This window comes from Antrostomus carolinensis, unplaced genomic scaffold (genome assembly GCF_000700745.2).
Source record: "Antrostomus carolinensis isolate BGI_N321 unplaced genomic scaffold, ASM70074v2 scaffold301, whole genome shotgun sequence".
NCBI lineage: Eukaryota > Metazoa > Chordata > Aves > Caprimulgiformes > Caprimulgidae > Antrostomus > Antrostomus carolinensis.
The window spans coordinates 1-11,850 of NW_010292227.1; the positions used below are offsets into that span (position 1 = coordinate 1).

The window sequence follows — 11,850 nt, forward strand, 5'->3', positions numbered from 1 at the left end:
ATATAAATTATATTATTAATTATTAACAGTAAAGCTTCTAAAAGTGTTCTTAATTCTGTGTGCAGGTAACTTTTCTGAAGTGGTTACCTGTTTGGTGACTTTTTAAAAGTAAAAATTAAAAAAAAAACCAAACCAAACCACAAAAAAACCCCAACAACAAACCCGGCCCCCCCCACCGAAACAAAAAAACCAACTTACACAAGATAAACTTAGAATTTGATACTTAGGTCAAATAACACAGTTGCCATAATAAAAGAAAAGCAGTAACACTGTAATTTGTGTTTGAAAAGCTAAGCAAGTACCAAATAAATTGATATACTGCCAGACAAGTAAATATGATGCTGCTTCTTTTAAAGCCCAAGTATCTTTCTGTGGTAAACTTATAATATTGAAAGTTAAGGGAGATGCTTAAAGATCAGATAAAAGGTGTCAGAAAAAAAAAAATAAGTAATTCTAGCAGATACAGTGCTGTGTTGTGGTATAAATCTGACTTTTTAAACTGCAACTTTTTTTTAGTACTGGACATGTCAAGTTAAGGGTCTACATTAAAATAGTAGGTTATATTATTTTTTTAAATAATTCCCTTTTCTCAAAACCAATTAGTGTTTTATTTTCAGAAGGGCAGGAAGCTTCATGCATCTTAAACAGCAACATGCAGCTTCCAACCTGAGTCTGAGGAGACAAAAGTGCTGGGTAACTGCATGAGAGCACTGTAGAGGGGTTCATGCTGATACATGTTCATGCTTTATGCAATTGATTTCTTCTTGGAACTCAGTTTTGCATATTTGCTAGCTAGTAACCATTGGAAGTAAATACATTCACAGTGAGGGCAGTATTTTGATGAGTAAAAGTAGTAAAACACTTTTCTAAATGCAGTATTTTAAAAAATATTTGATGCCAGTGTACTTACATGTTGCATATAAAAGAATGTTGCTTGATATGGAAAACTTTGCAAGTGAACCACTTATTTACAGTCAGTAGCACACAGGAGATGAAGAACAGTGTCTAAGCAATTATGTGCATTATCCCCCAAATGGAGAGTTTTCGAGTAATGTGCTGATGTGTATGTTTTAACCAAGTTTAGGAGAATAACAGGAGAAAAAAATACTTAGTATTAAAGAATCCTGTATAGCTTGGAGGGGAATTATTTAAGGATTAAGTCCATTATTCAGCAGCAATCAAATATATAATCTGCAGGCCATTTGCTTCAGGTGGACAAAGGTCTATACTAGACTAATAATGAACAAATGTAACAGCTTGAAACTGTAAGTGCTGTGTAGTGAATTGTTGGCCTACTTGGTCTAAAGCCTTTTAAACCTACCTAAAGTGGTAGTAACGTGGTACAAAAAAAAGTTCAAAATAAGTCTGAAATTGGACCATTACCAAGTAGTCTGTGACCCAGAAGTGTTTTTTTATTCTCAGTCTCTGCTTTCAGGTTTTTGTTTTGTTTTGCTTTTTTGGTAATGTGGTCTATGAAGTATTCATCACGGTGTTAATAGTCCCCTTCTTCTCCCACTCAAACTTTCCACTTTCTGTACAGAATTGCGCACAATCTGTCAAGTATTTTGGGCTTTAGCTTTCTCTTCAGCATCAGGCACAGGACCTGCTATTGCTGAGGGTAGAGGACTGGATGAACTTTCAACCTGCCATCACATCTGACGTGAGGTGTTCTGCAGTGTGAGAAGGATAGATGAGGGCTTTATCATGGGTGTGTAGTGACTTAGTCCTAAACCGATTTCCTGTTAAAACATCTCTAACACATGACATTTGTTTGAACTAGTAGTTATTTTCTGACATTTAGTAGAATTGCTCTAGGTCTTTTTTTGTCATTAAGTCAGAAGGGCCTCTAACTTCAACTTTACATATTAATCTGCTTTTTTTTTTTTTTTTTAATGGAAATGGTGTCTTATTTAAAATGTGTCTCAGAAATTTCAGTCCCTTGGACATTTCATGTTTTTGAAGTAATGATATAACAATTTTAGCTTCTTTTGGAAATAATTTAGCATTCAAACTGAAATGTGTATGTCAAATTTCAGCCTTAAGCAAGTCCTAACTGGCAAAACTCTAAAAGTTGAAGGAAAATAGCTGTATTTTTGTAATGGAAATATCAACTCAACCTTAACGGTTTGTGACATGGATGCATTAATAGATTTATAGCTCATGTGAGATTAGAGAAGGTATCTATAGCTCCTTTATAGTCAAGAGTTTAACAAAACAGTATTCTTCTATGAAATGAATGATCAGTTCAAAATATGCATTCCTTAAATGATGACTTAGGAGTCAAGTTTGTTAGATAAAAATATACAGTGTATACCTTGGAGATTTATGTTGTTTGCTCTTTTTCTCTTAGGAAGCCTGACAAATAGGAAAATACTACAAAGTGAAGAGAAAATTCACTTCACGAGAACTGAGCTCTGCTTTCATGGTCTTTTAAATTTTATTTGTATTAATAACTGATTAGTATCAGATCATCTCTGTAGTCTACTGTGGTGAAATTGTTAGGTTAAAGCTGGAAAAAATGAAACAATTAAAAAGAAAAAGAAAAAGCAATTTTAGCGTTCAGGAAACTCAAACTCTCCTTAAGGAAATCAGAAAAAGGAGAGAAGTACTCTTTTCAAAGCAACTTAATACAACAATTAATGAGATGAAACGGAAAGCTTGGGAGGAAATAGCAGAGTGTGTAAATGCTGTAGGTGAAGGAGAGCAAAGAACAGGGACAGAAGTGAAAAGGCGATACCTTGACTGGAGAGCACTCATGAAGAGAAAACGTCTCAATGCAAACATCAAAGTAGTAGGTGCTGGGTTTCACCTTCCTTCATCCAATTTAGATGACTCTCTCAATGAAGACATGGATGAGAAAATGGGATTTGCAATTGAATCTAGTTTTGAATGGCAAAATATCACTGACTTCAGAGAAGCCGGTGGATCTTTAACAGAAATCAAAGTAGAAGAGGAAGAGGAGGATCCGCAGAATTTTGAAGTGAGTGACTGACATACATTAGCTATATTCAGTATTAATTTTGTTTCATTTCAGCATAAAGTTTTTTGTTGTGTTTCTTCGTAGCATCCGTTTCTGTTTTTTCTAAGTGTGTGAATTAAAGAAACTGTAGAAGCAAATACATTTCAGAGAGATGGTGTTCAAACCTAGCAACTTGCAGTTGTGTTTAAGGTCGTGGATGTTGATTATTAAAATGATATCCCTCAACTTTGAATATGTATTTGCACATTTTCCATTTGTATGTGCCATTGATAAGAATCAGTTCAGTCGGTAGAATGAAAATACGCTGTTGAAGGGCACTGCTATATTAAATACTTGGGCTGTCTGGAGGGATGAACGGAGAAGAGAAATGCACCTCTTTAACAAATTAAAGTATGTTACCTGCAGGTACAGAAAGAAATAGAATACAGAAAGAAGGAGAACAGTGTTTGCATTTCTTACAGTGAACCTGCAGGAGATGAAATACTACTTGAATACCTCAGTCAGCCATTCCACTCTGTCAGAATTTTAGTGTGAATTTGACAAGCAGCTCTGGATCAGTAACAACCTGTAGACAGATTTACTCCTAGTAGTACTTTGACTCTCCTGGGGTAGGCAGCCAGCTGGAGTGAAGTAAAATGTTAGGGTAGTTTTGTTGAGCCTATACAAATATACAGTTCTCATTTCAAAAAGGTGTACCCAGGTTTGGTTTCGGGGTTTTTTTTGGTGGGGGGTGAGCGTGGCAGGGCAAGCAACTCCTGTCTTAGCTCAGTTATGTGTGCTGGGAAAAAATCAGCATAAGCTCTTAAATGGTGGTGAGACTACTGTCTGACAACTGCTGAAGAACAGTGTCTGCTGTAATGCTAGAGGACTGGCAGTGGCTCTCATTGTCTTAAGATTTTCTGAACTCATATCTTCCTCAGTTTACCTTTGTTTCGCAGTGTACTTAGCAAGAGACAATTATCCCTTGTGTACAGTGAATTTGTAGCACATAAGGGCTATAATTCTGCACAAGGTGTTACAGTTTGCCAAGAGCAATGGTCCTAACCACCTAGTCATCTGCATCATAAATAACTTTACAGCAAATGTGATAATAAAAAATAGGTTAAACAAGTCCTCTTTATTGACCCACTTAATACTGTTTGAAGGGCTTTAGGAGCATGTGAAAAATGTCAGTGTTAAGTTTTTTAGAAATGGAACCCTCAAGTTAGTGAAGGCTGAGTTAGCTTGCATGTCAGCCTATGGATCCAACTGCTCTGTTAAATAATTAGCCACAATAAATTCCTGGTGGCTTACATAAATGTCACTCAGCTATATGAAAAGTAAGAACAACATATGGGGTTTATTTTTAGACCAGTTTTCTATCAGTGGTTCTGAATGCTCTATAATATCTGTTGTGCAATATATTCTGTATATTCTTGCATGTCCACTGACAAACTGGTTTTTCTATTTTTCATTACCAAATAGTAACTTGCAAATAAAGTGTGTTTCTCTACCCGTGTAATGGTAGAAAACAGAGTTTTGATCTAACATGATTATTTCACAGTATGTGAGTTACAGTTCTGAATACCTTTTAAGATGAAAAAAACCAATATATTCTTTTTTTTCAAGTTGGGTGTAACACATTTATTCTGGCATAAAGACTATAACATAATTGTTGTCTTTCACATTCCTCTCTGCAGTTTCCTATTGAGGAAGAAGAAGAAATTTTGTCATCAGTTTTGCCAGATTCAAAAAAAGAAAATGACCTTCCAGACTTCCCCCACATTGAAGACTTTGGAAATCTAAGCTCTGCTCAAGCTAGGCTAGCCTATGAAGATTCTCACTTGCTTATAAATCTGGAGAAGCAGAAGGTGGAGCTGGAGAAGCAGCGACTAGACATTGAAGCCGAAAGGTTGCAAGTGGAGAAGGAGCGCCTGCAAATTGAAAAAGAACGGTTGCGGCACGTTGACTTGGAGCGTGAGAGGCTTCAGATTGAGAAGGAGCGACTTCAGATTGAATGGGAGAAACTCAGGCTAGAGACTCTGCATGCTGAAAAACCTGCCCTGGAAAATGACCTCACCCAAACAGAAAAACCCATCATGCAGCCTCTGGATCTAGAAACTGAAAAGTTGAAACTTGAAAAAGAACGTTTGCAGTTAGAGAAAGAGAGGCTGCAGTTCCTAAAGTTTGAGTCAGAGAAGCTGCAGATTGAGAAGGAGCGCTTGCAAGTGGAGAAGGAGCGCCTTCGAATTCAGAGAGAAGGTCACTTGCAGTGAACTTTGTGACTGAAGTGTCATTAGTGTTTCAGTGTTTGTAAAATAGAGATAGTTCTTTTTCTTAATACTGAATCTGTCCTAGTGGCTTAACATTCTTCTGTTCAGAGTTGAATGTTGATGTTAAACTGAAAAAGAAAAAAAAAAAGAAAAAGGAATGGTGCTCAGTATGTCAGTGTGCCTACATAAGTGAGCTTATGTGTGGAATTCTTTTCGGTGTATCAGAACTAAATGTTATGTTCTCTTGTCTTCAGTATTGTGTTGTATTAGTTTGATGTCCTCCTCTCAGACACATTGAGAAGAATCAAGGCTGAACCTTGTACTTTTTTCACTGTACTAACAGTAAGTAAGGATCAGAATAAATCAACATATGTTGTGAGGGCATGGTGCTGACAATAGCCTACACAGTAAATAAGTGTAAGTTAGAACGCAGTAACACAGAGTCATGATGTGATTGATTCATTAAGCTTAATTTCCTCTTTTTGTTTTTTTTTTCTTACCCCCACAACTGGAAAAAGAGTTCAAGAATTATCAAAAAGTTAAAGTACAAGTTAAATTCACTGCAGTTATGTTTACTGTTGTTCCATGGATTGAACTGAATGGGAGTGCAGAAAATAGTATTCTTCCTTTTCCATGAAGTATTCGTATTAGAAAGTTACACATCAGCCATACCTACTATAAGCTGGACTGTTGGTTGCACCAGGTCGTTAATGCTGTACAGAATACAGCACCTGTATGAGTATAGCATTGGGTCTTGCTGACTGATGAGGCATAATGTCTGATGGATCTGTGATGACCCCTGAGGTAAATGCTAGACCTGGTTTGTCCTTGAAAGACAGTAGCTGGTGATGGCAGTCTCGGGAGTGGAGACACAGAGGCTGAGCACAGACTAAGGAGCACTGAGCTTGAACACTAACACTCTGGATGTTGGTTCTTCCTGGCCAGCACTGAGGTCATCTGTGAGGCAGCCAGAATAGGCTTCTATGGCTGACACCATATAGTACATTTTAATTAGACAGACAGAAGTGGTCAGTGCTGAAAGCTGTCAGTATTTTTATTAGCAATGTGTTAATTTAAAATAATAATAAAAAAGGAAGCTTTCTATTGTTTCATCTATGTTTAAATCCCAACTGAGCCAGATTTCACATATCTTATCTTTCTGTAAGCAACTATCTTTTGTTGACTCCATTTGAAATTTATGGCTATGAGAATACTAAATCTGAATATATGTTGAGTGACTTACATGGATTCTTGTGCAAGTAAATATATTTATACCACTACAGGATTACTTTTATTCTGCAAAAAAAATGTTATTTTTTTATTACTGAAACGAGTGTGCTTCTACAGTGGAAATAAATTTGACTACTACAACCCAAAATTGCTCTCGAGACTGTGTTTCTCCACAGAGAAGCAGGGCTACATAAGAAGAGAAACCTGGATACTCGACACTGCAGTGCCCTGAAGTTGCTGGTGCCTGTATTCCCTGCGTAGCACATCTGAGAGATGAAGCACCTCAGAGTAAGATTTAGACCAACCAGCACTTACTTGAGAAAAGGAAAAGGAAGGAGACATAAGCCAGGTGGATAGAAATGCCCCAGGAGGGAAAGTGTATCTGAGATTCTTCTTTCTGACTGGTGGGTTGACCCTGGCTGGATGCCAGGTGCCTGTCAAAGCTGCTCTGTCACTCCCCTCCTCAGGTGGACAGGGGAGAGAAGATAAAAGTGTCAGGTTTATGGGTTGAGATAAGGACAGGGAGAGATCACTCATCAGTTGCTGTCACGGGCAAAGCAAACTTGACTTGGGGAAAATGAATTTATTACCAATTAAATCAGAGGAGGATAATGAGAAAAAAACCCAAATCTTAAAACACCTTCCCCTACCCCTCCCTTCTTCCTGGGCTCAACTTCACTCCTGATTTGTCTACTTCTTCTCCCAAAGCAGTGCAGGGGGATGGGGAATGGGTGATGCGGTCACCACACATTGTTTATGCTGCTCCTTCCTCCTCAGGGAGAGGACTCCTCACACTCTTCCCCTGCTCCAGTGTGGGGTGCCTCCCACAGGAGACAGTTCTCCACAAACTTCCCCAACATGAGTCCTTCCCACAGGCTACAGTTCTTCATTAACTGCTCCAGCATGGGTCCTTTCCATGGGGTGCAGTCCTTCAGGAAGGGACTGTTCCAGTGCGGGTCCCCCATGGGGTCACAAGTCCTGCCAGCAAACCTGCTCCTGCGTGGGCTTCTCTCTCCATGGGGCCACAGGTCCTGGCAGGAACTTGCTCCAGTGAGGGCTTCCCATGAGGTCACAGCCTCCTTCGAGCATCAGCCTGCTCTGGTGTGGGGTCCTCCACAGGCTACGGGCGGACATCTGCTCCACCATGGACCTCCGTGGGCTACAAGAGGACAGCCTGCCTCACCATGGTCTTCACTGCAAGTTGCAGGGCCTGGAGCACCTCCTCCTCCTCCTCCTTTCCTAACCTTGGTGTCTGCAGAGTTGTTTCTCCCACATTCTCACTCTCTTCAGCTGCTGTTCCACAGCAGTTTTTCCCCTTCTTAAATATGATATTACAGAGGATCTACCACTGTCACTCATGGACTTGGCCTTGGCCAGTGGTGGGTCCATCTTGGAGCCGGCTGGCATTGGCTGTGTTGGACATGGGGGAAGCTTCTGGCAGCTTCTCACAGAAGCCACCCCTGTGCCCCCCTTGCTACCAAAACCTTGCCATGAAAACCAAATATACTGAAATAAAGTGAAAAAATTTCAGCTCCCTGATATATAACATTTATATTAAAAATAGCTTTCTACTCCCCTTACCATTTTCTCTCGATTTGGAGAAATTACTTACCTTTCCCTTTTAAAGCATGAGAGAGGCAGAATTCAGGAAGTTTGTCAGGATTGCCTAGTGCATGGAGCATTTACCCAGATAGTGGGATAATTGGGATTTCATCACTGGATCCTGAGGTGACCACCTTTCTACATAACTATTCTGGCTACCTAACAGGGTGAGCAGGAACAAGGGGCCCCATAGCCAGCCATACAAGAGGTAGTGACCAGAAGGATGAAGCCAGGACAGAGAACCTTCTTATGATCTTGTCTGTAAGAATTACGTGGCCAGGAAGGAGCAGGTGCGGAGTCTGACTCCTGGTTCGACAGGTAGTTATGCTGCTGCTTGGTAGCAGCACCTCTGTCTTCATATTTTACTCCAGTTGAATGACAGCCATTAGGATAATGGTTTGTATTTTGCATTGGACATCTTGGGAATTATGCCCCAAAAGCTTTAAAGGTTTTGGGGAAAAAAGGAACAGATAAATCTGAACCATTTCTGTGCAATTTCAGAAATTGGAACACTTCTCCAAATGTTAATAGAGCTGTATGTAAGTAATTATTTTTTCTAACAAGTATTCAGCCTCCTAGGGAAATGATGCATCCTTTGGTTATACAAAACCTTTTGGAAAACACTGAATGATGAAATTAAGTATCGTCATAAATCATTGAAAATACAGTTTCAACATAAAATTTGGAGAAAATTACAGAGTTTAATACATCAATTTTATAGCTTGCTTTTTTTCATACCAAAATTGCAGTAATTTTGTGGTAATTTGAATTTAAATGTCATATTTTTAAATACTAATCTGCAATCTCTTAAACCTTAATTGCTTGATTTACCAACCTGGGATCCTGACAGCAAAGCCTAAGGGCAAGATTTGGATCATGTAAATGTCACTGACGTCAGGACACACACATGAACTCAGTTTCTCTGATGGAGAGGGAGAGATTTTGGACTCATGCTTAAAAGAAGGGCCTGTGATAGTAAGTAATGAGGGACATTTCCAGACTGGGGAGAGTTTTAAGACAAGGGAGAAACCACACACAGAGAAGCATTTGGAGAAGTATTTGGAGTATTTTGGAGGCAAGTGTTTGGAGAAAAAAAAAAGGAGAGGTGTGAAGATTAAACGTTTAGTAAGGGGGAAGGTGAGTGAAGATGGTGATAGAAGAGTACTGGATGTATCCCCAGTGGCCATTGCGAGCTGCTTTGTCCAGGTTATGTCTGATGCACTGGTGTCAGATCTCCTGGCTCTGTGGACCCTCGTGGGGATGTATGAATGGGGAAGGCAAGGGGCAAAGCACAGCCCAAGGTGCAGCAGTCAATTTTGCAGCCGCTGGGAAAGGTGTGCCAGGCTCACGCACTCCATGCATGCCGTGTGGTTTCTTGTGCTGCGGCAGGAACGTGCATCAGGACCTTCATAAATGCCATTATTTCCACTACTCCGTGAAGGATTTTCTACACAGTTATTTTAGGGCCAGAAGGCCAAATAACAAAAGTACAATAAAGGCTTCTTCAGAGACTTTCTTGCTGTCTTAGTGGTGGGTCCCATCAATTTGTGCCTGGCTAAGACATGAATGGAGAGAAGCAGAGTGCATGCAAGTGTTTCCATAAGTTTGAAGACAGACTGGCTAATGCTTAACAGTGTCCTAACAGCAACCAGAGAAGCTCATAGGGTGAGGTTTTACATGTTGGTCTCCAGGAACAGCCCAGGATGAACAGCAGCCACACTCCAACAGGACACACCTGAGAAAGCACGGTAGGATTCAAAGTCAACTTCACTTCCTTAAGTAAGGGGTCCTGTGTTAGTTTTGGGCCCTTTGAAACAACTTTCACTGTGCACAAATCAGTGCTGCAAGCAATGTATGCACAAGGTATAAAATATTTCTTTATTAAGCCAAACAGGAGATGGTTAGGATTCAATAAGCTCTTCGACTAAGCATTAGTATCCTCATCACCTCAAGGTGTCTTTACTAGCCAGGCAGGCATCAGCTAGAAGAGGAAGGGTTGTCCTCCAGGGCTCCTTGGCTCTTTGATGGTGCTGAGTTGCCATCTTCTGAGAGATTTTTTCTGTTTTTTCCTTTGGCATTTCTTAATCTTTTCATGTTGGTAGGGGTTTTTTTCCCATAAATCCTTGAAGTGCTACTGACACCAATCTCAACAATTCCACCTCTATTTGTAATTTTACCTTATCTTTCTTGACTCTTCTCTACAAACTTTGCGAGCTTTTTCTCACAACTTTTTGATTTTCTCATCAGCATGAGCCAAGGTTAAGTAGCCAGGCTGTGCTGGGCCCTGGATTAAAGACATGGTGGGGAGGCTACATGTTTACCTGCAGAGTTGGTTGGACCCACCCAGTAGTGGTCCAGGAGATCTTGCGTAGCAGTGGTACTAGTCAGAGCAAGATGGAGAAGCAGTTCTCCAGCACCCACCTGTTGGTATTAGGAGCTGTGTGACTGGGTGTTGGTGTCCTGGATGTTACTTCTGTTGCTTGTCTTCATGGTAATAGCAAGACTGGGCAAAAAAAGAGGCAAAGCCAGTGTCACTCTTCTTGAGCTGTTTCAGGTCTTGGAAAAAACTTCTCAGTCACTGGCAGCTGTGTGAAACACCATGGTGGGCCCAAGAGGGAGACAATATTGAGTCTCACATTCCTGTGAGCTTTCCCAAGTAGAGCACAGTTACATCAGGCTATTTGCTGATTGCCTGATGGTAAAAGTTGCCCAAACCACTGCTGTTACACTAGGTCTTTGGATAATCCAGGGCTGCATGTCATTTGTATGCATCATCTCAAAATGGGCAATCATCTGTTAGGTGCTCTTTCAAAATGTAGCTGAATGATGTTCATATTTTGTTTTCCCTACCAAAAAAAAAAAAAGTTTCTAAATCTATCAGATAAAATCCTCGCTGCAACAGGGAGCAGAGGCTGATAACTCGTGTTTATTTGCCTTGTCATGGAACTTAGGATGCAGTTGCCACAAAAGAGCATCAGCAACATCACCTGCCTCTCCAGCTCACACACCCCCAGAAGCCTCCCTCAGAAAAGCGCGGAGAAAGGAGATGGAGTCAGACCCAGGGCTGGTATTTTACAAACACAAAAATACCCTCAAAAGTCCTACTCCATGTCAGTCAGGAGGCTTGACAGAAGAGGTAGGTGGGAGAAGAGGGAGGAGGAAAGACTGTTTTTTTCTCTACTGTTGCTGAAATCAGTTAGTGAATTTAAGCCAGAAGGTGTCAGAAAATGCCATCAAATGCAATGGTGTCTTCTTTTTCTTTTTCTTTTTCTTTTTCTTTTTCTTTTTCTTTTTCTTTTTCTTTTTCTTTTTCTTTTTCTTTTTCTTTTTCTTTTTCTTTTTCTTTTTCTTTTTCTGTTGCTGTTGCTTTTTCTTTTTCTTTTTCTTTTTCTTTTTCTTTTTCTTTTTCTTTTTCTTTTTCTTTTTCTTTTTCTTTTTCTTTTTCTTTTTCTTTTTCTTTTTCTTTTTCTTTTTCTTTTTCTTTTTCTTTTTCTTTTTCTTTTTCTTTTTCTTTTTCTTTTTCTTTTTCTTTTTCTTTTTCTTTTTCTTTTTCTTTTTCTTTTTCTTTTTCTTTTTTTTTCTTTTGCTGTTGCTGTTGCTTTCTTTTTCCTTTTCCTTTTGCTTTTCCTTTTTTCCCCTCTTCTTTTTTCACTTCCCCTTCCCCTTCCTTTTCTCCTTCCCCTTTCTCTTTTCCCCTTTCCCTTTTCTCTTTTCCCTTTTCACTTTCCCTTTCCCCTTCCCCTTCTCTTTTCCCCTTTCTCTTTTCTCTTTTCACTTCCCCTTGCT

At 39.7% G+C, this 11,850-nt stretch overlaps 1 protein-coding gene across 1 annotated transcript; it reads left to right on the forward strand.

Moving 5' to 3' along the window:
• The first annotated feature begins 2,353 nt into the window (after positions 1-2,353).
• MSANTD4 (Myb/SANT DNA binding domain containing 4 with coiled-coils) lies at positions 2,354-5,579 on the forward strand. The gene is made up of 2 exons (XM_010176883.2): positions 2,354-2,980; positions 4,660-5,579. Exons 1-2 carry the CDS (start codon positions 2,519-2,521, stop codon positions 5,233-5,235), a joined length of 1,038 nt encoding a protein of 345 aa, XP_010175185.1. The 5' UTR covers positions 2,354-2,518; the 3' UTR covers positions 5,236-5,579.
• Positions 5,580-11,850: the final 6,271 nt, after the last annotated feature.